This window comes from Platalea leucorodia, assembly GCF_965183815.1.
Source record: "Platalea leucorodia genome assembly, chromosome: 20".
Classification (NCBI taxonomy): domain Eukaryota; kingdom Metazoa; phylum Chordata; class Aves; order Pelecaniformes; family Threskiornithidae; genus Platalea; species Platalea leucorodia.
In genome coordinates, this window is record NC_138842.1 from 3,884,174 (window position 1) to 3,911,784 (window position 27,611).

Consider the following 27,611-nt stretch of genomic DNA (forward strand, 5'->3'; position numbering starts at 1 on the left):
AGAGCGCTCCCTGGGAAATCCCAGGCTAGTTTCTCTGTCGCCTCTTCACCCACCCTGCCTCTCCCGCTCCCGACCACGGGCGCTTTCAGGCACAGCCGAGGGATGAAGTCAGGGCTTCACCTGAGGACGCGCACAGACGGAAGAAGAGACAGACAGGGAAGAAGGTTACCACCACAACACAACCAGGGAGGAGAAATGAGGAGGAGGCGGGAGGGAGGAAGGAAGCACACCGGGGACGGGCTCACCTTTCTTGCGCTTGAGCTTGCGTTTGCGTTGCTTGTTGACGAAGCAGGCGGCGAGTGTGCTGAAGAGGATGGCAGCAGCCAGGAAGCAGATGGTGGCAACGATGCCAGCCAGCACTGGGCGGGCTAGACCCTCGTCCGTCACGTCAGGCGGAGGGAATACGTCTGGGGGTAAAACACGACAATTAGGTGTTATGCGCACACTCCTGCCTGCTGCCTTCCCCGGGGACCTACCACAGCGTGAAGGCAACTGGTACCAGGAATGATAATCTCCGAGTAAAGACCCTGCTGCCAGCCCAGCCCACCTGGCTGCTGCAGGCCACTGCCAAGGGATTTAGCGACCTTGCACCAGATAAACCTTTCTGCCTTAGCTGATGGACCCCCAGGGAAGAAGCCTCCATGCCACACAAATACACATTACATGTACACGTGCACACAACTGCACCAAACCTGCAGTTATCTCCCAGCCCAATAACCCGCTGCAGCTCAGGCTGTGGCAGCATAAGGTATTTTCCCCTGTGCATCAGTGCAACGTACTTCAGCTCTTCAATGAAAACTGGGCTCTGAACCCTCATCACACCCCTTCGCTAACCACAAGTGCATCCGAACCACCAGCAGACCTCAGCTGCAGCCGTTTGCAGATGCAAACCCTGCACACACCAGCGCTCCTGCCGTGCACTCACACGATCAGCGCTCATTCGCCTGCTGGGAGCACCGGCTTTCAGCCTGGGAGGGCAGCTGCCTGGGGCCGGGGTGCACACAAACCCTGTGGGCCTTGCCAAATCCCATCAGAAAAATTGTGCGAGAGGAGCAAGGGCAGGCAAGCAGGCAGCCTGCAGCAAAAGCAGGCTCTCCGCACCAGCACCACTTGGGGGCAGAGAGAGACCGCTGCATTCCTGCGCGCAGCAGAGCTGGGTGGCTCCTCCGCTTTTCCATAAAAGCCATAAAAGCAGGGTTCGCAGCATCCCCATCTCCTCCTGCTGTCCTTGCCCTCCCTATCGCAATCACGTACCCTCACCTGTCCCTTGCTCGGGGAGCATCCTCCGAGCCGGACCGGGGTGCAGGGTACGTGCGCAAGCTGCAGCATGTTGCAGTCTCCTGTTGCAAAGCTTTTTTCCCCTTGGACTCTGCACTGCAGTGCTACGTTTCCCTCTCTGCACCTTTCATTCCCATTTCCATGCTGCGCAGTGCCTGGTCGGAGCTTTGTTCTCCGGGCACCCCGCAGAGCCGAGATGTGCTGCCACTCTGCACCAGCAGATGCCCGACAACACCGCGCTCCGCGGGAAGGACTAAATGGGGCGGTTTGTCCTTGCCCGCTCCGAGTGCCTCTGGTCCGTTTGCATCGGGAGGCAGCACGGGGACAGCAGCGTGCCCAGGACACTGATCATAACCGTGTGCCCATCAGCCCAGCTCGCAACCCGAGCGTCTCAGGCAAAAGCACAAAACCAGCCATCGCTGTGTAAGCAAGTACTGATGTACGACCCGAGCGCTAGCTCAGGTACCTGCAGAAGCAGAGATGCTCCCACATGCTGGGGGCAGAAGAAGGAGCCACCCCTTACCTGTACTGGACACGCCAGCAACGTTGCTGGGTTCGCTGATGAGATCCTGCATGACCGCCAGGACCCGGAACTCGTACCAGGTGTCCTGAAACACCAAGCACATCCGTCAGGTCCCCCATCGCAGCCTCCAACCTTGCCCAGCTGCTTGAAGACCCCAGCACGGGGACCGAGCCACCCCAAAAGCTTCTCCAGAGCTGCAGCAGACAGTGCAACACCAGAGGGACGGTGTGGGCAGCCCCTGCTTACCTGGGACAAGTCCTTGGCAAAAAACTCGTTCTCGGTCCCCGGGATGCCATCGTCCAAGATCTCCCATCTCTCTGCGACGCGGAACTCCATGATGTAGCGGTCAATGGGGAAGCTGTGGTTAGCGGGAGGAAGCCACGACAAGAGGACGCCTTGCTGTGTCCGGTTGGCTGTTAGGCACCTCGGTGGGGTAACCAACACCAGAGGCTCTGGAGTTGTTACAGGGAATGCTGGAGACAGAGCAGACGGGACAGGGACACCTTTGAGATGGGAAGCGCAGAGGATGCTCTCCCACACGTGCCCCATCGGCGGCCGACGGGCCACCGCGGCAGCGGCAGTTCCCACCTTCCAGGAGTTTAGGGCACGTCTCGGGCATGTGCTCTCTTATCTCAGAGATACAAAAGTGGCTTTCCAAAAAGCAGGGGACTAATGATGCAGTGACTCCAAGAAAAAGGGGCACAGCATTAGAAAACCTCCTGCTTCCTCCCACCTCTGCCTGAGACAGCCCCAAAGCTGGGTACCCCAAGGTACCAGCGCAAGGCCCCTTGTGTTAGCCCTGCTCTGAGCTGCACCCAAGTGATTTTGTGCTCTATTAATACCTCCTGACCCCAGCTGAACTTGAGGAAGATCTGAAAGGTGACTGGCACAGTACCGTTCTCCCATGCTATCTCTTAGGACAAGCTTTCAGGGGCCTCATGCATCCAGCAAAGTCTACAAGCTTCATCCAGGACCCTCCACAAACTATCTTCTACGCAGCTGGAAACTATCGCTGCTGATCGCCATCTCCATCCCCAGCAGACAGGACACATGGACCAAGGCAAAAGGCCACTTCTCCCCAGGGACCTCTTGAATCCCTTCCCCCTCCTCCCCCGTGCCCATGGAGGACCTACCTAGAGTGTTCACAGTGACCACCTCACTGAAGGAGCTGGTACCCAGCTTGTTTTGAGCCAAGACACTGAACTGGTATGCAGTCTCTGGTTCCAAGGTATCCACCAGTAGCCAACTGGAACCAGCTGGCACAGGGAGAGATAGCCAGTCGTGGGGGCCAAACTGGGCTCTCTTCATCCTGCCAAGAGAAAAGGGAGCATCCTCAGGGAAGGTGCCTTCGACAGGGAGGACAAAGAGGCAGCATTAACGTCTCGAGCGAAAATGGAGCTTTCCTGAGCAATGGTTTGGTTTGACAGCAGCGATGTGTATGGACATGGGGCAGCCACTCGCCACCCAAGAGCTGGCTCGGGGACGGCGCACACGAGGACTGCCAGGCACAGGGCACCGTCCCGTTGTGCCACACCAGCATCCCCTGGCTCATACGGACACTGCCACCAGCCCTCCCCTCTGCCGTGCACCACCTGCGCTCTCTGAGCGGGTCAGGGACAGAAGCAGTGCCAACAGCCCTGCTCTGAGGTTATCTCCGTCAGATTCCCATGGGCAAAACTGGAAGCTGGCGCATTTTTACTCCGGTGAGTGCTGCGAAGGGGACAGCTGGAGCAGGAGATGGGCCCTGTTCCCATTTATACCTTGACAGCTCCTGAGCCAGAGCCAAGTCTTCCCTCAGCTGTAGCCCTGTACATGCAATCCCACAAGAGACATTTAACTAAATCACCATTTTTGCCATATTTGCACAAGTCAGGGGCTGCCAGCACAGCCCAGGGCATAACTCAGGATTTGGCAGTGCAGCAAAGGCACTTGCAGGGAGTGCAGGACACAGTCTTTCTGCTGCGGTCTAACCCACAAACCCAGGGCGAAAAAAAGCTCCCAGAGCCCTCCCAGTGCGACCCCAGCACACGCGAGTGTGCAGCCACCTCCACCAGCCATAACCCCGCCGAGAGGCACCACGGTGAAAGAGCCTCATGTCCCAAAGTAGCATCACCGCGCTGCAACGATATTGCAAGGATCAGTGCTCATATTAGAGAGACGCTTTAGGGAGTCCCAGCCCTTGCTGCAGGTTTCGGTGGTGTCCACAGAGGATTTGGGAAGGATTACTGCAGACTGCCTGTTCTGCATAGGTAAGTGAGCCTATCTGTAGCCGCTGGCATACAGCCAGGTAAATCCACCGAGTAGGAAGTAAAAGATGGAGCAAAGACAAATAATGCCGCTGGAAAGGGAGCAAAAGGTGAGGCAGGAGAAGCAGCAGCAAGCTATGGCAACAAGCAAGTCGGCGGAGAGCCATGCATGTTCAGCGTGCCTCCACCAAACCGAGCGGCTGCGGGCGGGAAAGCCTCTGTATCACCACAGCTCCGGCTGGGACTACAGCTCCCAGCATCCCCCGCCGCCGCAGCGGAGGCATGGAGGGCAGTGGAGCAGCCCTTCGCCTGGAGCGGGTTCCCTGCAGCATTTAACCCCACCGCCTTCGCATCCCTTCTCCCCAGCGCTGCTGCGGGCAGGCACGCAACGACAAGGGGCTGAGGATGGGGAGAGCAAAGGGTAAATGCGGCACTAATGGCTCCCGGGGACAGGAGACCGCCCTTGCCAAGGGACAGCCCGTACGCAGGCAGGATGCTGCGGTGGCCCTGATCGTCCCTGGGGAGCGGGGTTTGCATTTCCAGCATCAACAACCGCAGAAGCGGGAGGAGAGCATGAACTCCACTGGAGGGGAAGCCATGTTTTGCTTGAGCATCCCATAGCCACAGCAGGGAGGAAAATGCACAGATGGCCAGCTCTCCGGACAGCACTAGACAGCCCAGTACCATCCCAGATCCCTGGTCCCAGGGAGCAGCACAGCCCCCAGGGCTCACACCCTACAGACAGGGCAAGACAGGTCTCTGCCTCCCTATTCCCAGGTCCTCACAGCACCCTGTAAATTCCCTAAGGCAAGCTTGGTGCAAATGCCCTTCCCTGCCACTAGCTGCTGGCGTGGGGTCTGGAAAAGCCTTGGGGAGGCAGGAACCCAGCAGCAGGTTGCAGAGCAAGAGCAGCAGCTCCCTCCAAGGTGAGCCACATCTCCAGAGCAGAGAGGTTTAACCACTCCTTCCCAAGGACATTTTCATCAGAGCAAGGTCTGCACCGCTCCGCTCGCTCCCTCATTTCTCCCCTCTGCTCACTCCATTCTTTCTTCTTTCCATCTCCCGACAGACTGTCCAGCCCCACGCCGCGAGCATCCAGCCTCGGGCTGGAGCAGAGCAGAAATCATTACAGGCAGCGCCTACCCTGTCTCCACTCTATCAGCAGCCTCCATCGGGGCAAATTAAAGCAAGGAAGAAAAGAGAGTGAGAAGAAAGGCTGAAGAACGCCAGCCCTAGAACTGCGAACGGAAGGCCACGTTTGCAAGGACGGCTCTTCAGAAGAGGAAGACAAGCGCAGAGCCCAAAGAAAATATCAACCTCGCTGCAGCTACGTTTCACCCTCCCTTACCCCAGGGGAAAGCCGGCAGGGCCGAGCGCGGCCCCATTGCAGGAGGGTGGGATGCGCCCACTGGCTTTGGGTGCCAGGTAGCACGGGAGCGATGGGAGCAGAGCCCCATGAGGCTCAGCCCCGGCCAACATCTCACAGTGCCTGGCCGTGAACTCAGCTGGGATTTAACCACCAGCAGGGAGCTACAGAGCAAGGAGAGATCATTTCTGCTTAGTCACAGCTCTTCCAGGACGCACTCTATAAAGGTTGCATTTTCCATCCTCTCCCTGGCTGTTAAGCTTCATAAACAGTTTATCTTGAAATTAGATGCTAGAGGCAAAGTTACATGAATGCAAAGCATCTCCCTTGCACCATAAGCAGAACAAAACCTGCTGGGGCAGACGGAGATACTGGCTAGCACAGAAGGGAGAGGAAACACGGGAACTACATGATCCCACCACCACCCATCTCTCCAAGGCACCGAACGGGAGCTCAGCCCCGCAATGCCCATGGGCACCGAGCTGGGCACGCTGCCCTCACCACCCTCCTCCCCCCCGCTGCTCGAAGCTCAGGTCGGCTAGGAAGGAAAAGAAGCAGAGAGCAAAGCATGCCGGGATGACTCACAGAGGGCCGTACCAAACTGAGAAAGTCTGCTCATATCCACCGTCGTAGCCGGGCTCCCAGGAGACGTTGGCTGAGGTCATGGCGACCACAACGTGCACGCTGGTTGGGGCGTGAGGGCTTGTGCCTGCGGACAGAGACGGAGGGGATGAAGGGGAGCAAGACCACGCGCCGGACGGCAAAGGCAAGGGGGGCTGGAAGGAGTCTGCTTCCAGCTGTGATTCGAGGGGACTCCTCTTGCACCAAGCAAAGGCCACCTGCAATTTCTGCTAGAAATAGCAGCAGGACAGCTGTGTCCACAGGCGGCCAAAATAACAGAGCAGAAAAAGGCAGCACCACTGGTAAATAAGATTTAAAGGAGACGCTGCTTTTCATGGCAAACATCCCCATCTCCTGCCTTGCCAACACGCTGCCTCTGGGACCCTACCCAGGGACCCGCCACCGGCCGTCCCCGAGGACCCGTCCCCTGCCCTGCCCGTACCTACGACGGTAAGGTGGGTGCTGGCAGTAATGCTTGCGACGACGTTGGTGGCGACGCACTCCCACTCGCCGTGGTCGTCCTTGCCGAGGGAGCGGATCTGCAGGGTGCCGCCTGGCAGCGTGTTGTGCTTGCTCCTGCTGGGCTTCCCTACCTTGGGCAAGGAGCGGGGGGAGCCAGGCAAAGAGAGAAAAAACACAACTCAGAAGCAGGTTGTAGGGAAGGGCGAGGCGGCAGCGGGGTCACTAAGCTACCTGCACGGCCCAGGGGACACCGCCGGCCACCGGCAAGGGATCTGGTCTCTCCGGTCGTGGCAAGGCAGCCGGTTCCCCCGTTTTCGAGAGGACCTGGCGGGGCAACGCGAGAGGCATGCGTCAGGGAGGCTGATGCTCAGCACTCACACACAAGCGGAAAACCCCACAGCACTCACATGGACACTGAGCCCTGCGCCAGGGCTCAACCTCCAGCATCCAAAGCTGAAACCACTGCGAGGAAGGTGCACCGGCCACCCCCGGCAAACACCCGCCTGCCCCAGGAGATGCCCACACCGCCCCTCAGCCTCAGCCAGCGGCAGAGGAGAGGCAGGACCCTTCACATCAGAGGTTTGGGCAGCAAGGGCCCCATGGGGACGCAGGAGGATGGCGTGCGCGGAGGGGCCCGGGAGCTCTCAAGTCAAGCAGAAAGATGAATCTTGTAACAACTCATGTCTACGTCCATCAGCCAAATTCGTGCAAGTCCCACGTTGTCCTGAGTCGTCTTCCGCTGTTCTGCACGCAGAGGTCTCTGCCGATCAACACCGGGACCCACAGTTCAATGACATGCAGGATGAGCAGAGGAGCGGATGGGCACGTGGGGTTACCAGTGCCAAGCCCAAGTCTTCAGGAGTCCTTCAAGAGACTGGTCAGCACTGGTGGGCTGACGGGGAGCGAGGGAGCTTGCTTTTGCCACTGGGAAACTGAGCCCAGCCCAAGCCAGCCCCGACTGGAGTTGGGGGGGATAAGGCCAGAGTCATGACATGAGGAGGACCACCAGAAGGCACAAGAGGGGTTGAAAAGAAACCTGAATAAGAACGGTGAGGGCGGGGGAAAGAAAAATAAGATGGAGAAAAAGACTAAAAGGCCAACAAGTTTTAGGTACGTCACTTGCAATCTGTGCAAGTCATGGTCCTCCTCGTGCTGCTAAAAGGAACTCAAAAAGATTCAGCATCTCACACCGCAAGGACTGAGGACAGTGCCCACTGGATGACACAGGGACCCCACTCACTCTCAGAAGCCCCATGAAGGGGATGAGAGGCTTGGAGATAAGATCCTGACAGGGGGACAAAGAGCCCAGGACGTCCCCTGCACGGTGGCTTTCCTACAGGAGCAGTGAAGGTGGGAAGCGAAGGGAAGGCTGGAGGAGGACTGGCAAGCCCTGGTTGCTCCCAGGCTGTGCCATCACGCCGGATCCCACCCTGCTGTGCACAGAGGGACATCCTGAAATCACTGTGTCCAGTCCGGCATCATTAAAACAGCTTCTTCCCAGGGTCTTCAAAGTCATGGGGCAGCAAAGCAGCTGCTGACCGGTCCAGCCCCTCGCCAAAATGCAGCCGAGACACCCCTGGACATGCTCCGGTGGCACGTCCCCTCCCGCCACGGGAGGTCCGTGCCGCAAGAACAGCATCGCCGGGGCTGCCACGTCCTGCTGGTGACCACCTCGCAGGCGGGCAAGGAGGAGGCTGTCCTGCGGGCAGTGCCGGCGAGGAAGAGGAGGGGGCCAGGGCGGGGGCAGCGCTCAGCTTTGCAGATGCTGCCGTGACAGTTTCACGGGATTAAGGCACTCGGTGGCCACAAGCCGGGCTTCCCCCACCCACCTGCGGGACAGGACAGCAGTGGCTCAGCCCAAAGCGAAGCAGCTGTACCTGCAGTTTGTTCTTACCGGGACAGAGTGTGGCTTCTCTGTCTGCAATATTCACCAAAAGCCAAAGGCACTGCAGATTTGTCTGGCAGGCCGGGTACCTTTCTCCAGGCGATGATGGGAAAGGGGTCTCCGGCAGCAGCGCAAGGAATCAACAGCTCCCTCCCTGCCTCCTGTCTGTACTCCCAGCCTGGTAGCACCGTGAAATAGGGGGGGTCCTGCCAAGGGAAAAGGCAAGGAGCGTCAACCCACGCCAAGTCCCACCACACGCAAGCGGCTCCCCACATCCAAACCCATCCCTTTTCCAAAACAAATGAATCACCAGTTTGGGTAAGGTTGAGGCGTTGCAAGGAAAGCCGCGGCGGAGAGCGTGCGGTAAGGAGGCTCTATGGTACACCAAATTATACACCCGGAGGGAAGTTTTTTCAAAAGAGCTGCTGCACTAGGGCATCTTGTTTAAGTTTTAAGGAGGTAAACAGGAAAAAAAGCCACCCACATCACATCAGACACCAACCTGCATCGACTCTGCAGCCGTCTTAGCGGATGCATGTGTCTAAGAGACACAAAGCGTTATCATGTGAACCTCGGCGAGACACCATGAATCACCGCCGCTCACAAGCACAGGACTTTTTGTTCAGGGAAGGAAGAAGCAGCAGCTCCCACCCCAGCCACGACGGGAACTGCGCTGGGAGCCCAGCGCGCCTCAGGCTTTGCACGTGGCAAGAGCACGCAGAGCGTCTCTAGAGCTCAAATCATCCATTTATTAACATCCTCTGTGAACCCAAGCCCAGGTCAGCAGGGCTAAGTGTTTTGTTGGCAAAAAGGCCATCCCAGGGACGTGTTTCCTCAAAATACCCTGGTGCAGCGCTACCAAAGCCTTATACTCATCATACACCGGCTGTGGCCCAGCCTGTGCCAAAACCCATGCCACCGCTCCGGTGGGGCATTTCCAGCTGTGCCAGGCAGGGTGCACTCAGGGTTTGCCTGTCCTGGGTGGGGAGCACACCTCCGACCGCAGCACAGACGCACCTTCGCGCTCGAGCCTCTGCTGTTCCCCTTCCAGGATGCTTGCAAGGGCCCGCGTTTGCCTTTCTCAGCACAGGTAAGAGACAAGGCTCAGAGCAAGAGGCAATAGGTTTTTGCTAAGCAAAGCCATGTAGGTGGAAAAGCGGACTAGTTTGGGGGCACAGAGCCCTTCCTCAGGTCACTTCATAAAGAAGCACTCAGAAAAGCAATGCAAAACCTCAATTTGTGCACAGAATTAACCACCAAATAAGCAGCACGGGGAAAAAAAGAAACACCTCATCTTCCCTTGCAGCACTGGGCTGAACAGGAAGGCAGAACGAGTGGCATGCACGTTGCAAAATCCATATTCAGAAAGCCTAACTACAGCGTAAGATGCCTCCACAAAGCTCCCACACCTTCGCACCCCCTGGCCTGGGACTCCAGCACCCCGCACAACCCCAGGAGCTCCTCTCGGCATGGGACCAGCCCACGGGAAGACAAACCTCCGGCACAAATCTGCCGGCTGCAGAGCGAGGATTTTAGCAGGCAAATTACCTTCAGTACCAGTCGGGCAGGGGGAGACTGGCCCATCGTACCCAGGGCGTTATAAGGCACACAGGTGTAAGTGCCGAGAGCATCTTCGGTTGCCTCCTCTATCCGGATCGACCCGTCTTCCAGCAGGTTCCAGCCAGTATACTGCGGCGGTGAGAAAGAGGGAGCTGACTTATCCTACACCCACCACAGCTTATTATTTTGCCTTCAGCCAAGCCCCGCTCCTAAGCCCAGGGCAGCTGTCACATCCCTGAGAGATGCCCAATTCAATTCCCAGCACCCAAGCCATCTCCTCAACTGCAGAGAGAGGAAACGGGGGCAAGATCAGCCCATCCAAATGCAGCCCTCCCGGGAAGGGATGCCCTGCTCTGTACGCACCCAACGGCAGGCAGGTTTATCCTGCAGCTGCTCTCCTCCATACGCACAGCCAGGCTTCTTCAAGTAGCCCAAAAGATTTAACATCAGAATCTATTATGCCCTAAGTAAAACTTGTCCTGGTGGCACCAAGGAGACAACTCCACCCAAGGGGCTGAGTGCACCAAGGGCCAGGAACCCACAGCAGCAACAGGCTTAAATGGAATTAAAACTGTGCATCGTTAATATTTAAGCAAAAAATTTAAAATACTGAGTGTTTTCTTTAAATATTTAATGGCTAATATCCTTGCTCAGACTATCAAACCGCGATTACAGGAAGACAGAGACTTGTTAAAAGGGTCTTTTAACCATCAGTTGCCATTGGAAAAAAAAAACAGGGCCATCAGGAGGTCACTTTAGAGGGCTGCAGGCATGGGGTCTGGGAGACATGGCAGCGTGTCTACAGGCACCCTGGGCTCCACGCAAGAACCTGAATTAACTCTGCCCGCAGCTGCTAAGGAAAAGCAGCGTCATCCCACCCACGGGGCTGCTCCTCTCCTGACGGCGGGCTGGACCCGCAGGGCGCCCAGCGACGCTCACTGGCGTTTGCAGAGGACACGAGGGTCCGAACCTCTCCGTGCCCCCACGCGTCCCTCCCTGGGCACTTCGTTACCTTCTCGATTCGCAGGGGACGTCCATCTTTGTTCCACTTGACCAGAGTGACCGGGGGCTCTGCCTCAACTGGGCAGCGGATGTATCCGTGTATCCCGATGGGAACGTAGATGACGGGGGGCATGTTCACCACGCGGGCAGGATCTGGGAGAGCAGCATCACCACATTAGCACAGGGAAGGAGCCCATCTCTTCCCCACCACCTGGCTTCAGAGGATCTACTTTTATAATGGGTTCCAAACCCAAACACCACCTTGGCTCCCACAGGCTGCTATCTCCAGGCTTGCTACACACAGATCTGCTGTAATACTTGGCATCTCTGGGAGGCTTTACTCATGCCCAGGGTGTTCCTACCTGGGGCTCATTAAAAGCTGCAGTTAGGAAGAAACATTAAATACGGCTGCTCTCACATCCACACCGACTTGCGTCCTGCTGAAGCCCAAGCTGCTCCATCACGCTCAGCCTGCGGGATGCGTGCATGGTGTGGTGCACACCCAGCAAGCCACCCGCCTGCCCTGCAGCCTGGTTTTGCGCACCAGCAATGAAAACTACTTCAACTCCCGAGCCTTAAAACACACCAACCAAGACGGGAGAAGGGATCCGTGGTCGGGCTGCCGTGAGCCCTTTACCTCCTATCTGTTTGTACTCGCAGCCCATGCCTCATCGAGGCTGGGTCGCGTCGAGCATCAGCCACCTCCACCCTTTCCAACGGGATGCAAAAGCTTAAAAATACATACCTAACCCCCCTGCGCTGCACCACCCACGCAGCGAGGCGTCTCGCAATCCTCCAGTCTAGAATGTGTCATTAACAGTGCTTCTAAGAGCTTTTTAATTAAGTGCGAGTGGGTTGGAGAGAATCTAGACTTTCTTTAATAAGAAGCTTTTTTAAAAAAAGTTACCTTTAATAAGAAGAGCGAGTATTTCTACAATCTCGTCTAGACACCGGCAGCGCGAGGTTACGGGAAAATCCTGATGGGGCTTACGCTGCATTAAGGGATGAATGCATTTTTTTGGGGTGCAGCATCCCTGCGCTGCTGATGCAAAAACGCAAAGCTGGGGGTAAAGATAAGGTGTTGAGGAAGAAGGGATGAAGGACAGCAAAAGCTACCCAGTTTGGGAGCTCTGCTCCCTCCCTGCAGAAACACGTAACCCCAAATGCTCCCCGAAACCGTGCAGCCCTGGCAACGGCACCGTAACCCAGATTGCCAAGCGCTGCATATGGAGCGGGCTTTACCCCCCCCCCGCTTGACTCCACCTCTTAGGAAATGTAATCAAGGGCTTTGGCGGCGTGGGAGAGGGTAATGGGATGGAGCCTTTCACTACTAGGTCACTGGCTGGGGGCCAGCCTGGCTCACTAATGACCCAGAGCCATGTCCCCATCCGACGGCTGCTTCGGTGGGTGGGAAGCTGCCCTCCCCGAGGCATCAACCCCCGTACAAATGAGAAGGTTTGCTCCGGAGGAAAGGGGTCTGCAGCACAGAAAGCCAAGCACACCTCCTTGCACCAAAGCCTTGCAGGGCTGTCTGAGCAGCAGATTGTCCAAACGCCATTTTTCCTGCCATTAGAACTATTTTTAACAGCTATCAGCCTTGACGAGTGGTCCCGGATTAGCGGCAGGGCAGATTTAATGGCCTGAGGCTGCACTCTTTCCCAAGAGCCGCCCAGCCAGGCACATCCGAGCCCCGAATCATGCCTCTGCCTGGGCACGGCACCACTCGCACCGTCCCCCTGCCCCTTCATCCATCCCCATCGGGGAAGGGTCGGACCTACCAGCCCTTCTCATAGCGGCTCCCTGCCAGCGTGGGGCTTCCCACTAACCAGCACCGGGTCTACAGGCAGCAGCTCTAAGGCAGCCTTCAAAACCCAAGTCGTGAGCCCACTTGGCTGAAGCCTGCCTTTCATTATAAAACAAAACAAAACCGCTGCAGTCTTTTACAGCGGAGCTATATTGCAATTGCGAGCGGCAGCAATTGAGGCCATTACTGTCGAATGCCACAGGCCGCCGGTGGCACACTACCCATTACCGCCTGGGGAACCCGAGAGAACAAGCGTGGGAAGCAATGCTCCTGCCACAGCCCCTTCTCCTCCGCTTGTTTAGATCAGTTACCGCCCGAAAAATATGACACGCAAAGCTACCGAGCTCACAGAAAAACCACACCATGGGAACAAGCCCCCATAATAAACATCAAAAAAACACAAGCAGGTAGTTGAGACTGAGAGCCCTGACCCAGTGTTTCCCTGCCTGACACGACACAGCCGATGAGGACAGCGTGCCGGCAGCAGCGGTGGGAAGATGCCCACCTAGTCAAAAACCACTCGTATCAAAGGTGGACACCGGTCCCAGCTGAGCGGTGCTACCCAGGATGCTCAGGCTATTTGCTTTCTTGGTGCCTACACCCTGCAAGCACACGTGGGATGCTCTCAGCCTTTTGCTGAGGATGACTGCATGCTCATCCAAGGCTGCCGTCACATCAACCCAAGCCTCCTAGTATCATACTGGGACGACGGAGCCTCTGGGGCTGCCTCAGAGATGGGTATTATCAATCCCAGCCCCATCCCTCAGGATCGGTCCCGCTGCCAGCACTCACACTGCACTGTCAGGTAGGCAGAGGCTGATGGCGAGCGGCCCAGGCTGTTGCTGGGGATACAGGTGTATTTTCCAGCATCCTCTGGCTTGACACGGAAAATGATCAGCGTTCCGTCGATCAGGATCCGCACCCTCAACTTCAGGTCGCTGTGAGAGAAGAGAGGAGGATCGCAGGGAGACCCGGGGGGCAATGCCCACCCCATCGGTGGCCCCAGCACGATTTGGGTGCAGGAGGAGGATGACACACCACCCTGCCAGCTGCAAACTCACTTCTTGAAGTAGACATTCTCCTCCTCCCAGTACCACAGGTAGGTGAGGTTCCCGGGGTACGCCTCGGCCTGGCAGGTGAAGAGCGCATCCTGGGAGATGTTGACCGTGATGTTCTCCGGAGGGGAAACGATGAAGGGAGGTCCTGGAGGCAGGGAGAGAAAAGTGTCACCTCCACCAGTACAGGTGTCCTCACAAAGGTTGCTCAGGCTCAGCTCCATCACAGCATCGTTGGCTGGGAGCTGCTGGAGGGCTCCGGGGCAGAGCTGGCCCCAGTCCCCCGGGATTACAGGGCGCAGGAGCTGACCTCAAGGAGCACGGTGGCCCTGTTATTCCCAACCCTTTCCCCTAATCTCTGCAGCTTTGGGGAGGCAGCCCCGCACACATGGCATATGACTCTGCTTCTCCCAAGGCACACGAGCTCATGCCTCTCTCCATCCCGAGCACACTTCCAGGATCGCATCACCCGCGGGAAAAATCCAGGGGGAAAACAGCAAACTGCTGGGAGCCAGCAGCAAGCGTCCACAGCTCACTGACACAGTGAAAGCGGAGCAGAGGACACCCCGCGCTCCTCTCTCCGCTGGTAGCTGTTGACCTAATTAAAGATTTATTTAATAAAAGAGGGAGCGAGGAGCAGGAGGCCTGCCATGCATCACCGCTATCTGACAAGGCGCTTTGTGACAGCCTCAATCTTTTCCCCGCTTCCCGAACAAAGCCAAGCCGCCATCGGGGCCCGGCTGTTCATCGGCACCCGGCTGTTCATCGGCACGGCCGCTTCGGCACAGCCACTGCGGTGCCCCAATTAAGTGGATTCCTCCGTCCTACAAATGGGGTGCGGAGCCACAAGGCAGCCAGCACAATGCGGTCCATGGAGTTCAGTCCACGGAGTTCCATCCACGGAGCCCCCTCCCAGCCCCCTGGGGATGCCAGCGGCCGAGGACAAGGCGGAGAGGCTCGGGTGGAAGATCTCACCTTGAACAAGCAGGCGCGTGGTGTGCACAGCCTCCCCCTGGATGCTGTACGCCCGGCAGGTGTAGGCACCCCTGTCCTCCCGGCTGACGGAGAGCACCGTCAGGCTCCCGTCGCTCACCTGGGGATGACAAGGGAAGACACTGGAGCGTGGGCAGGGACCCCCGGGGGGGGATGTACCCTCGCCCCAGCTCGGCACCCTCCCTCCCCGCTTCCCACAGCAGAGAGCCGCTGGCGCTTTTAGGGCCGGATGAAAAACGGGTTTCCCCACTCTGCAAGACTTCGGATATTAATAAACCAACACACGCATTTCTGCTCGACGCCAAGGGGAAGGAAAAAAAAAAAAAAAAAAAAGAAAACCAACCCTCACAACGTATTCATCTCCCGCAGAAATGACTGGCAGGCGGCAGACTCCAAACCGCACCTGCCAAGTGCCCCGACACCATCAGTGCTTTACAAGGAGCGGGATGCCTCGCCGGAGCATCCCCTGCTCCCGCGGGACCAGCTCCGCTGCTGGGGTGGGGTACGAGGGGGAGACCCCAGCTCAGCCACCGTCCTCCCAGCGGGGCCACCTCGCAGCTGCAAGAGGAGCAGCTGAATTCCTCCCCGGGGACACAGCCGAGGAAGGACGGGCAAGGGACCATCGCCCCTGGGGCAGCAGCTCCCCCATGCACAGGGAGTCCTGCTCCCAGCCAGGCTCCCCCCTCCCTGCCTCATTCTGCCTCATCCTTCTATTTCAATTAGTAACAAATGATTCCTAATTACTCTCATTAGTGCCTGCACTGATTCCAATGCCTGATTTACCAATTACAGCTCAAGGGGGAATCTCTGCTTGGGAGCCTCCAGGACGCAAAAAGGGTCCTGGGAGGGGTGTAAAGCCCTCCCTGCCCAAACCCTCCACTGCATCCATCCCTGCTCGGGGACACCGCGTCCCCAGGCTGCAGCCCCCACCCCATCTCCAGGACCTGGCACAGCAACTGGCTCCCGGACGAGATTCCCCAGGGAGCAGCAGGGAATGGGGCTGCCCTAAATGCCCGGGGGGTCTCTAGCCTGTACCCAAGGGCAGGCAGCGTTAGAGGCTGCTGCTCAGCAGAGACGAGGAGGAGGGAAATGAGCATCTCGGCAAGAAGTGCTGAGAAAGCAGACCAGGCTCCAGGCACGGCAGAGCTGCCGCCACCGCGGTCCTGTCGATACCGTCCCCGCCGGCGGGGTGCCCGGGAGCCCCCCGCAGCAGCCCCCGCCACCCACCTACCTGGTACTTGCCGTTGGCACCCAAAAGGTCTCCCTCTTTCAGCCAGGTGACGATGGGCTTGGGGTTGCCGAACGCCATGCAGGTCAAGGTGACACTGCTGCCTTCCTTTGCCTCTACGTACTGCGGCGGCGTCTCCGTGAAGGTGGGGGGAGCTGCGGGGCAGGGGAGACCACCGTGACCCCCCTGTTTCACCCACTGTGGGTCTGGGGGGCACGGGGACAGAGGGGAGGCTGCCACCTGCAAACGGGGGACATATCGCACATCCCCACGGCGGGGCTGGGATCACCCCAGAGGTGAACGGGGCTACAGGGACAACAGTGGCTGTCACAGGGGCTGTCCCCGGGGACACCCGTGGACGGCACGTCCCCCCCGCCACGCTGCACCCCAGCCCCGTCCCCGCTAGCTCCAGGGCATGGCACCACGTCCCCCCCATTGCACATTAACTTGCTATTGTCAAAACATGGGAAAACACCGCAGTGCAGATCGAAAGGCTCCTTCCTGATTAAAGAGGCTGGCAGGATTACAGCCCGCCCCTAATTACCAGCGGTTGTTAAAGCCCACTTTCGAGGAAGACAGGTTGGCAATTTAATCTGCTCGAGAGAAAAAGAACTATATTTTGTTTCTCCCCAAATGATTTTTATTTTCTCCTAAGAAAATTAAGCATTGTAATGCGCTGGGGAAAAGGCACAGCCTTCCCCCAAAAGCAATTCCTCAGGCCGGGAGACTACGGTTATTATTTTGCTATTAAGCCCCTGCATGCCCCACACTGCATAAAACCCCAAAAGCACCCCATTTTGCAAAGGGGGTCGAGCCCAAGGAGGGACAAGGCCGCCGATGGCCATGTCCAGCCCCTCAGGCCAGCGGTTTGCAGGATCTGTGCACGTGGTGCAGGTGAAGCAGGCACCATCCTCCTCCTCTTGCTTCCCTCACCCCTTCCTTCCCAAGCCCTCCGAGCTCGGCAGCAGGCAGGAGGAGGGCAGCCTCGCCGGGAAGCGCGGCAGCATCTCACCCCCTTTATGCAGGCAGGGCAGCGGGCAGGGATGGGGCTGCTGCGCTGCACAGCCACGATTGCAAAGCTCCTGCTTGCTAATTGGACTCAATTAGGTGGCTCTGCTCTGTGCCGCAGCCCAGCCATCCCCCCGAAAGGTTAAATTAATTGCTCAAGGTCAGGCAAGACCAGTGAGGAGCTGCCGGTGCCCACATCTCCTCTCCAGCCACCCCACTGCAGCAGGAGAGGCACAGCCCTGCTGCTGGGCTAAAAATAAAGACCTCTCCTGATGTGGAGAATGACAATTTGCCAATTAGTTTAATATGCAGCCTTAATAAAATGAAGAAGTAATTTGAGTAAATCTGAATTTCAAGAAAACAAAGATTTGATTTTCTGATCTGTTTGTTAAGAGGAGATTCATTCCCACCCCCATTTCTTGATGTCTCTCCCTTAAACAAGCTCCACATAATTAAACTGTGGAATCCCTAATAAAAGTTTGTCCTTTTTTAAGTCACGCCCCGGCTGGAGCAGTCAGCCTGGATGGCTTCAGGCTCGCTTGTCTGCAAGGCGCAGATACCATCGAGGTCCAGCGTCCATCAGAAATCAGAGGGAAACCCGTCTCGGCACCGCACGCAGCCCCACGGCGATGCCGCAGCCGCCCGCCCGCCCTGCCCGGCTCACCGTTGACCGTGAGGTGGACCCAGCTGCCGTTGTGGAAGGTGTCGTACTGCTGGTCCAGCATGAGCACTTTGCACTCGTACCAGCCCTGGTCCTCGGAACGGACCTGCTCAATGCGCAGGGAGGCTTTGTCGTGCAGGCTGGCCCGCCCTGCGGGGAGAGCACAGCCATCAGCTCGGTGGCCCCTGGCCCCACGCGATGGCCCCCCAGCACCGAACCAACCCCCCAGGAGCATTGCTGCAGGGGACAGCCTGGCCCAGTGCAGGCACCGAGCGGCTGCAGCAGCTTTGGGGCTGCGCAGAGCCACACCATGCCCAGTTATGGGGCTGCTTGAGCCTCACAGCACGGTGCTGCCAGTTCCAGCCGGCCGGCAACACGCTCGCCCATCTGGGAAGGGCAGAGCAAGCTGCCACGGCCAGGCAAGGTGCCTCGAGCGGCGTCTGCCTGCAGCGACGCCGGCCTTCTGCTCCCAGCCGGGGGCTGGCGGCGGTACAGCCGGCAAGCAGGCACACCCCAAAGCCTTTCCCCAGTCTGGGAGCTTCCCAAAAAGCAGGGCAGCCCCAGACTGACACTGGGTGCAGCCTGGGAAACCGGACCGGCATCAAAGCAGCCCAAACCTCCACCCTGGCACAGCGGCCACTGGGCTCTGGCATTGCTCAAGCATGAGCTGAGTTTGGCTAGGCTCAGCCCAGGCTCAGGTGCTGGCACCCTCCCTGCCACAGCAATCCCAGGGGAGCAATTTCGGTGGAGGAAGCCCCGCAGAGCCTGGAAGCAGGGTAAGATTCATGGAATGGCGTAGTAAAATGGGTCTGCCCCACCACGTCAACCCCCTTGGGGCTGGTCCCCAGCTCATAGATGCCACCAGAGGCCACCGGCCACGTGGGGCTGGTGGCACATGGGCGAGCAGCCAACATGGGCTCTGCAGCTGCAACCTGCCACCTCCACCCAGCACACGGCCCCGTCCCCGTCCCCATCGTCCCCCCAGCATCCGCCCCCAGGCTCACAGCTGCTCCGGGACGCAGCAGCAGCAGCCGCCACCGCCACCACACGTCACCCTGGGTTTCTCTGCCTCGCTCGCTCCCGTCCCACGCAGCCCAGCTGGCTTCCTAGCACTGCTGCTTAATTAAAACCAACTGGGTGGAAAGCGAGCAACGAGAGGCAGAGCCCGCGCGGTTTCCGACAGCGGAGTGGATGAAGCGGAGCCATACATCCCCGCCTGCACCACAGTTGGGACCCGACACATCCCCCCACACCCCCCGGACTCACCGGCATACTCCGGGTCGACATGGGGAGGGTAAAACCCAAACTTGATGAAGATGGGGATGGGGACGCCGAACTTGAACCACTCCACGACATAGGGAGGGGGCTGCCCCGTGAGCGGATGGATCACGTCGCATGGCAGGATCACGCTCTCGCCAGCACGAGCGGTCACAAACTCGGGCTCCTCCCTTGAGCCGAGGGCACCTGCAAGGGGGCGAAGGAAGAAACTGTGGCTCATCCCACCGCCGGACCCCGGCATCGGCGCTAGCCGGAGGACCGGGACTCCTGGGAGAGCTATGGCGGAGACGATGCTTGTCCCCAGCCTCCTGGCTCCACCGAGGGCAGCCCCTGGGTCTCCCCTGCCCCAAAAACCAAGGGGGGGTTTCCCCAAGCCCCTCCACCCAGCTCAGAGCCACCCCAAGCCACCACAGGACTCAGGACGGTGGCCATCAGCACCCACTACTCCAGGATGGCTTCCCATCCTCCATGCCAGGGCAAGGGTGGTGCCCAGTGACCCCACGGGGGTTTTGGGGACCCCCTGCTCTCAGCAGAGAGGTGCTTGGAGGATGCCCAGTGCTGCTCCCCACTTAGCAGCACCTTCAGGGCTGCCCTGCGTCCCTGTGGCAGGGAAAAAGGCTGCTTTTGCAGCCCTGCTGTCCCCGTGTCCCCGTGTCCCTGCTCGCCCCCGTGTCCTCTGGCGAGCGGGATAGAGCATGCAGGGACCACCGACCTGCAGCTCTGATGTGCCAGCCTGGGGATCCAGCTTTCCCACAGGAGCCATCCCAGGGCAGGCTGAGCAGCAATACTCCAGCCAAGCCTGTCCGTCCTCGGGTGTCCCCAAGAGCCCCAGGCCTGAAACCCAGCTGCGACCTGCGTGTCGAGTCTGGCACCCTGCTCCTCCTGCCTGGCCCCCGGCTGGGGTAATTGAACAGGGCTTTGGTCTCAGCCTCAGACGAAGGCACTGCTCCACCCCGGCTGTGCCTCCCTGCTCAGCTGCAGCCTGTCGTCATCCTGCTCTCACCATCAGCAGCAAAGCTGCATCCTCAGCACAGCTTTCAGAAAGGGAGAAGGAAAACCCAGGGCTGGGGGAAGCCAAGGGGGGGTCCCCAAAACTGCAGGCAGAGGGTTCAGCCCAACGTCTCCCTTCCCACCAAGGACGGGCCCCCCTTTTCCTGGCATACACAGCCGCCGCCTGCTCCAGGAGGGATGCTCGGGGAGGGATGCTCGGGGAAGCACGTTCCCACTCCTCCGCGCTGCTCCTCGGGGCCGCCGGTGATTGGCGGCGAGTGACATCACCGCTTCCCCGCCGCGGGAGCCGAGCATCACCGGCTATTTTTGGCTCCGGCACAAGCGCGTACCGGCAAAAGGCCCGTGCCGTGCCACCCCACCGGCTCACCGGCCGAGTGGCCCCATGGGAAAGGGAATGGGCAGAGCCAGCTCTGCCGGCAGCCCCGGCCACAGCCGAAACCCCCTCCCCGCTGCAAGGTGCAACGCCGCAGAGGAGCACAGCCTTACGGCCAACCAGGCATCCCTGGTCCCCGCAGCACCGGCAAGCTGGGCGCTGGGGCTAGATGGCGGCTGTTTAACTGGGAGGGCTGGCTGGTGGCAGCAGGGAGGGCGATGCCGGGGTGCAAAGATGGGAACCATCTGCAAGGAGCAGATGCTGCATTGCACGCCTGCTGCAGGCACCCAGCCCCACTACAGGAGTCCCACATGGCCACATACCTGCCTGGACCCTATCCAGGCCGGGGGAATGCTGTGAACGCACGTGCAATATGCATGCACACGCATGCACCCTGCTCCCGCACCCCCACTTTGCGCCGCCCTGACGACACTCTTGCACCTCTCCGTGCCTCGTTATCGCTGCATTGCCGATGAGCTCAAGCGTTCGCACCCTGTCAGCAGGGACACTGTCAGCCCTCCCCTGCCACCCCGGCAAAGAGCTGCAAGGACCTGTCCCAACCCCACTGCGCCCATCCAGGGGGCTGCGCTGCGGGGCTGGAAACCCCCCTCCCTGCCCACGGCCCCCCTGCACTGATCGGGGACAGCAGCTGTCACGTGCTGCTCAAGAGCATCCAAGGACGCGTGTTTCCCCAGCCGCCTTGCCCGAGCGAGCGGGTCCCCAGCACCTCGCCGCCTTCAAAACGACAGTCCTGCTTTCCATCGGCAGCAGGGGATGGAGGGGACAGCACCCCAGCCCACCCCTGAGCCCCCTGCCTGCCCCAGCCCACCAGCTCCTTGGGTACCAAGGTGGGATCTTGGTTTTCAGCTCCTCAATGCCAAATGGAGCCTGATGCTTGCCCAGCTGGAGAAGCACGCCATCCAAGAGGCCACCCAGATGCCCCAAGGATGGGCACCGGGGAGTCGTACTCACAGCCCTATGCCGGGATGCCCTGACTTGTCCCCAGCAAACTGGTGGGTGACATCCCTGGGGAGGGGACGAGCCAGCCGCTCCGCTGGACCCATGCCTGGCCAGGGCCGCCCGGGCGAAGGAAAATAGGTCAGCCCCAGCAGCTCGCGGCGCCGGTGTCTGAGCGCGAGGCCGGTGGGGAATTGCACGCACGGCTGAGCATCGCCTCCCCGCGCGCACGGCCGGCTGGCAGCCACGGCGGCTAACCAGCCCCCGGCTCTCCCCAGCTGCCACCCACCCCACCACCGGCCCCCGTGCCCTCCTGCCCCCGCTTCCAGAGACAGCGGGAAAGCAGTGGGGAGATGCTTTACAGGCCCTCCTCGGGTCTCCTCAAGTTCCCCACCCACTAACCCTACGCTCCCAGCTCCAACCAGGTTTTCCTTCCAAGTCCTGGCCGCTGAAGGCATGCAAGTGATGGAGACTGCAGCTCTCAATTCAAAGAGGTATTTCTCACCCCCACATTTGTGGGGAAACGCTTGAAAACAACCCGCAGACGCCAGAAGAAACAGAGCGCAAACAGACGGGGTATTTTTAAACTCACTTGATTTTTCCCAGCCAAGTTCAGAGGGGTTTCAAGGCTTAACCTGCAGTTTGGAAATAGGGTCAACATCAGGGAGCAGCAGCGGGGATGCAAACCCCAAATCCCCCCTCGGTGCGGGAGCTCGTGCAAAGCTGGGGGATGCCTCGTAAAGAAAAACAAGTAATCAACAGGCTTCGTCATCCAAGCAGATCCAGGAAAAATAAAAGCACGCCGCGTGCCAGGAGGCAAGAATACAAGATGCGGAGGTGGAGTTGAACAGCATCCCAAAGGGAGAGGAGGGAAGGCTGCTGCCGCGTAGAGACGGTGCCACCGCGGGGCTCCCCAGGATGGTGATGCAAAGGCTGGGAAGACCCTCGCCCAGGTCCAGGGATCCAGCTCCTCCCATCCCAAGAGCAGAGACGTAAAGCAACACGGGACTTGGTGAAGCTGGGGGTATCCAGCATCTTGGGTGCACTTGCTGAAGCGGGACCCTTCCTGCAGACGCTTCGCGAGAAGGACGCAGCCATGGCAGAGCAGGTTTCCAAATGAAATAGCCCTGCACCTCGGCTCGCAGCGGGGATAAACACTGATCCCACGGCCAAGGGACGATGGCAAAGAGCCCGGGAAGGCTGCCCTCCCCAGCAGACGCTCATGCCCTGGAGTCAGAGAGGGGATCCCATCCTGATCCCCCACCCCAGGCGCTCATCCCCATCCCTGTCCCCCCATGGGGATGGCCAAGGGAGCAGGCACACGGCCCCAAGCCCCTGGACCTCTCCTCCTTGCTGAGCGGAGACAAGATCTGCTCTGACACATCCTGCTCACATCGGTGGAGGCGGAATACGGCAGGGATCTCTGAGGACAAGGCCACCGGCACGGCATATGGAGACCGGCAGGGAAGGAGAGCAGGCAGCCAGTGTCACAAAACAAGCAGGGCAGCGACCGCAGCCTGGGGAGGGGGACAGGGACCACCCGCTGCAGGGAGCCGAGTGCTGAGCCAGTGCATGGGATGGGGGGAGAGCCTCCTGCCCCTCACCTCCCTACCCCCCCAACAGCTCGGTGGGGGCTGAACCCTCACCGCAAGCTTGGTCCCCCCCTGCCTGCCCAGGGGTACCCACAGCCCCCTGAGAGCATCCTCCTGTCCCCTGGCAGCAGCAGCCCCGCGGGCTGGGAGTACAGCCCTCACTCCCTCCCCCAGCTGGAAAGCAGCATCTGGGCTTTCAGCGCGATTCCTGCGTTTTAAACCCGATTTTCCAGATGGATGGAGGGCAACGCGCAGGTCAAGTGACATGCCTCAAGGTCATGCAGGGCCAGCGAAGGAGCAGGATTAGCTGTGAGGGGTGGCTCGGCACCCTGTTCACAGCAAGACGGTGACTTCAAACCCTGTCCCCAGGGACAAGGAGTATCCTGCGGGACTGCCAACACCATCCCCACACAGGCAGGCAGCTGCCCTGGCACCCCCAAGGGAGCGTGCATGCCCAGGGTAACGCCCCACGGCAGCCCCCTGCCTGCCACGGTGGGTCCCCACTCCCCAGGATGACACTGGTGGGACCATGCCCAGCTGGGTGGCTGCTCAGCGAGCACATGTGCTAGCGCAGATCGGTGCTCAGAGATGGAGCGTGCAAGAAAATTACTTCCTCGTGGTCACCTCGGTGTCCCTACTCCCACCTGGGGGTCCTCAGCGTCCCCTCCCTCTAAACGCCACCGGCCCAGAGTAGAGCATCCCCACGTGCTGCACAGCAGGCACCTCGCGGGAGCCATCATCTCCCAGCAACGACCAGCAGCTACCTGCGCGCTCCCCGCCAGCTCCCTCCGCGTGCCGCAGGGCCAAGCAAGCAGCTGCAGCGGCAGGAGGCTGGAGCCAAAACCGCTCCTGGGGGAGACCTGCTCCTGCACCCGGAGAGCGCTGCCAGGCCACTGTGCCCCCCAACCCAGCACATCCAGACCCACATCGCACCGGTACCCATGCGCGGGCCGCCCGCATCGCCCCTACGGAGCAGCGCGTACAACCCTGATGCCATCACAGTCCTCCGACTGGTAACTGGGATGCAGGCAGCGCTCCCAGCTGCCCGTCAGCAGCTCCTGAATCACGCTGTTCCTGGCTCAGGCAGCCCTCCCACCAACGCCAGCCGCTCCATCGTGAAGCGGGAGGAAGGGAGTTGTTTTTCCAAAGGCCAGCTGGTCGCTCAGGGCTCCCAGCTCGGGAGATGCCTACCGCAGGGGAAAGGAGAGGGAAGGACTCCTCCATCAGCATGGCATAGGGCTGAAACCGCTGCTCGCCCATCTCCAGGGCTTCTCCTCCAGCCTGAAGCCACAACCTCCAAGATAGAGGACTGGAGGTGAATGGGAGCTAACCCATCCTGCCGCGGCTCCAGAGAGGAACTTGCAGGGTCCACTTATCACCGGCGAAGCTGCAGCTTCCAAATCAAGAGGCAACCGAGCCAGGAAAGCATCACCGCAAAAACGCTCCAGCAAGCCAAGTCAACAACCAAGAGGCGCACGTCCCTCCCTGCCCCACGCGCTCCCATCCAACAGGTCCAGAGGAGCAGAAATCCTCCAGGGAAGGATGGAAACCGGAGCTGGGTCAACCCCCTTGGCCAGTCCCGGTGCCAAACCATCCCCTTGCCAGCGGAGAGTGGGGCCAAAGCTGCATGTGCCAAAGCCGGCGGCTGCTGATCCAAACCCTTCTATGGCCGAAGAGGCACCAGCCCTTGCGTGCAACAGCTCTGTGCCAGGAACGAGTAAGGGATGCAGCGCTGGCACTGCCACAGTGAGCCGCTCCGACCGGGCAAGGTCAGTGCCGCGAGCACCACCTGCCGCGGTGTCCGGGGGGACCTCTTCAACAGGAGCCCTCACCCGGGGCTGGCGAAGCCGAATCCTGCCTTCGCAAACTGCGCCTGCTGGATCCACGACCATTCCCGCTCGCTGTGCGGCACCGCGTCACGCTCGTGGGAGAGGGAGGAAAAGCCCCTCGGCGTCACGGCACCGTCGGGAATGCTAGGAGGCCAGATCCCTCCTCCGACACCCACTCCCGGCACGGTCACATCCCGGCTCTCCTCCCCCACGCCGTAAGAGGGGATAACGTGTCCTCCTTCCCTCTCTGAGCCGATTAACGCCTGGAAAGCCCTTGGAGAGCCAGGCCAGGCAAGAGGGCTGCCCCAGGGCCAGCACCGCTGCGTCGCAGCCTGGCTCTGCGAGGAGGAGGCGGCAGCATGGGGAGGAAGGCCACGGCCGGGGGAAGAGACCCAGCAAGGGCACCAGCACATGCCGAGCCCCAACCCTGCTCCGAAGCCCTGTCCCCAGGCGATGTGGGGTGACAGCCCCCCACGAGGAGGGGACGCTGCTGGGGCCGAGGGGCTGCAGCGGCCACGGGCTCCTGTCCCCACGCAGCCCTCCCGCGGGGGCCACGCCGGCCCGCAGCGCCCCCTCGCCCGCTACGCCCGTCGCCCACCCACGCATTACTCATTCATCACGTACGCGCCGCTCCGTACGCGCAGCACCCCCGCGCTTGGGGTCCCCGGCAGCCACCCACCCACCCTGGCAGCAGTTCAGGAGCCCCATCCGAGTGGTTCCAGGGTATTTCCAAGTTCCCAAGCGCTGAACTCGCTGCTCCGCTCCTCTCCCAGGCGGAGAATCCCTCTACAAACCGCTGCTGCAAACCACCTCCTCGCCACGCCGCAGGATGCATTTCAGACAGACGGCAGCTGGCCGCGGCTCAGCAGCAAGAGGGACCCCGTCCCCCCAAAAAGGGCAGCCCCAGCCTGACACACACACACCCCCCCCCCCCCAGCCTCCAAGAAGCCGGCTGCCAGGCAGGGATGCCGAGGGACTGTGGCGGGGTGCAGATGTGACCCCGCAGGCTGAAGGAGCGCCGTGATGCGGCGGGGGCTGCGGCGTGTGCCAAGGTGCCCCCTCCCAGCCCACCCGCGCCCGGCGTTCCTCCCCGCGGGGAGGGGAGCAGCGGTGGCTGCCAGCCAGGCATCGCTTGCTGCCGGCGGCCACCGCATCCCCACAGGCAGGGCTCGGTGACACCCAGGGCGCAGCTCCCGGGGTCCCATCCTAGGTAGGGACCACTGGGGTGCAGGGCCCACCCCGTGCTCGGCGAGGTACCAGCGGCAGAGATGGGAGACGGTGCTGTAGCAGCAGCAGGCAGCTCCCCTTCTACCTGCAGGGAGGGCTGGGGGGAGGTAGGGGAGTGGCAGCTGAATGAAAAGAAGCCAGAGCAGGAAAACCAGGGTTATTCCCCGCCGCCGTCTCCCTCCTGACCTTGGACAACCCTGTGCCTCAGTTTACCCCAGCGCAGCAGCCACCTGCAGTGGGGGGGAAGGAGGGCAGCGTCCCCCGGGCAGGGGGGAGCAAAGTCACCCCCAAACCCGCAGCCAGGAGCACGCGGGCAGAGCCGAGGCGCTGCAGGGGAAGGCACCGAATCACTTTTGCATTTCTCCTTGCCCAGGAGGGAAGGGCAAACGCTGCCTGTGCCCCTTGGAGCTGCTGCCTGCTGCTTTCCCCAGGCTGGGAGAAGAAATGGGGGAGCAAGAAACGCTCCGGTCCCGGCCGGGGGTCACACTGCTCGCCTGTCCCCCCGCACCCAGCCAGGCGTACCCCCCGCCAAGGACTCGCACCCATTGCCTTCTCCCAAAGGGAATGTCCGAGACCCAGGCAGAGAGGCAGGACCTGCCGCAGAGCAGCACGGGGAGCCCGGCCGGGCTCTGCTCCCGGCTCCTGCCTCCCAAACTTCCCGAGTTGCAGCCGCTGCCCTCTGGGAGGTCACTGCAAAAACCGCTGAGCGCCTGGGGAAGATGCCCGGGCGCTCCCAGCTCCCCCCCCCCGCCCCCGATAGTGGGGAAGAAAGCGATAGCCAGCGCCTCGCTGCAGCACCGGCGCCCGGGGACACGGGCAGCGCTCACCCCCCCCGCACAGGCACCGGGGGGGGACGCAAACCCCCTCCGGAGCCGCAGAGAGCCGCACCCCCGGGGCGGGCTCCCCCCAAGCCCCCTCCCGGTGCAAGCTCCGGGACGTGCTGCCCCCCCCGGTGCAAGCTCCCCCGTGCATACATCCCAGCCCGGTGCAAGCTCCCCGATGCAAGCATCCCAGCCCGGTGCAAGCTCCCCGATGCATGCACGTTCCCCCCCGCCCAGCCGGTACGGGGGGGGGGGGCATGCAGAGGCGGTCCCGCCGCCGCCCCGGAGAGCCCGGCGGACCCCCCCGGGGGGCATCCCGGAGGAGGACGACCCGCGGCCCGACTCACCTTGGACGGGCAACCCGCGGGCGCCGAGCACACTTGCTACCAAAGCGGCCACATACCAAATCATAGTACTACCGGCCCCCGGTGCGCAGCATCTTCCGCCCGCCGGGCGGCCCGGCCGGGGCGGGGCAGGGCTGGCCGGGCCGGGGCAGGGCTCCCCGGGCCGCCGCGGGGCTGGCCGGGCCGGAGGGGCGGCTCAGGGCCGGCCGCCGGCCGCCGCCGCTGCGCCCATGCCCGCGCCCATGCCCATGCCGCCGCCGCCGCCGCGCTGCACCTGCCCTCCGCCGCACGGCGCGGGGCGCAGCCTAGCCTGCGCCCTTTAGCGGCTCGGTGCCGCCCCCGCCCGCCTCCCATTGGCCGCGCCCCGGCGGAGTGGGCGGTGATTGGCCGGCGGTGCGGCCCGGGCCCGTTTCAAGGTGGGTTGGCGCGCACGGGGCCCCGGCGCCGCAGTATCATGCGCACTGCCGGGAGCGGCGGGCGGTGCGCC

At 60.9% G+C, this 27,611-nt stretch overlaps 1 protein-coding gene across 1 annotated transcript in view; it reads right to left on the bottom strand.

Annotated features, from left to right (window-relative positions):
- IGSF9B (immunoglobulin superfamily member 9B) overlaps nucleotides 1-27,191 on the bottom strand; it is a gene marked incomplete at both ends in the record, with an annotated part of 40,055 nt that extends 12,864 nt beyond the window's left edge. The window contains 16 exons of the mRNA XM_082330587.1: nucleotides 246-407; nucleotides 1,802-1,886; nucleotides 2,048-2,274; nucleotides 2,935-3,110; nucleotides 6,011-6,122; nucleotides 6,477-6,627; nucleotides 8,471-8,587; nucleotides 9,930-10,070; nucleotides 10,954-11,096; nucleotides 13,540-13,685; nucleotides 13,809-13,950; nucleotides 14,778-14,895; nucleotides 16,027-16,178; nucleotides 17,696-17,842; nucleotides 18,959-19,156; nucleotides 27,128-27,191. Of these exons, the coding sequence (XP_082186713.1) occupies nucleotides 246-407; nucleotides 1,802-1,886; nucleotides 2,048-2,274; nucleotides 2,935-3,110; nucleotides 6,011-6,122; nucleotides 6,477-6,627; nucleotides 8,471-8,587; nucleotides 9,930-10,070; nucleotides 10,954-11,096; nucleotides 13,540-13,685; nucleotides 13,809-13,950; nucleotides 14,778-14,895; nucleotides 16,027-16,178; nucleotides 17,696-17,842; nucleotides 18,959-19,156; nucleotides 27,128-27,191 (2,281 nt within the window). The remainder of the gene's footprint in view (nucleotides 1-245; nucleotides 408-1,801; nucleotides 1,887-2,047; nucleotides 2,275-2,934; nucleotides 3,111-6,010; nucleotides 6,123-6,476; nucleotides 6,628-8,470; nucleotides 8,588-9,929; nucleotides 10,071-10,953; nucleotides 11,097-13,539; nucleotides 13,686-13,808; nucleotides 13,951-14,777; nucleotides 14,896-16,026; nucleotides 16,179-17,695; nucleotides 17,843-18,958; nucleotides 19,157-27,127) is intronic.
- Between the last annotated feature and the right edge of the window lie 420 nt (nucleotides 27,192-27,611).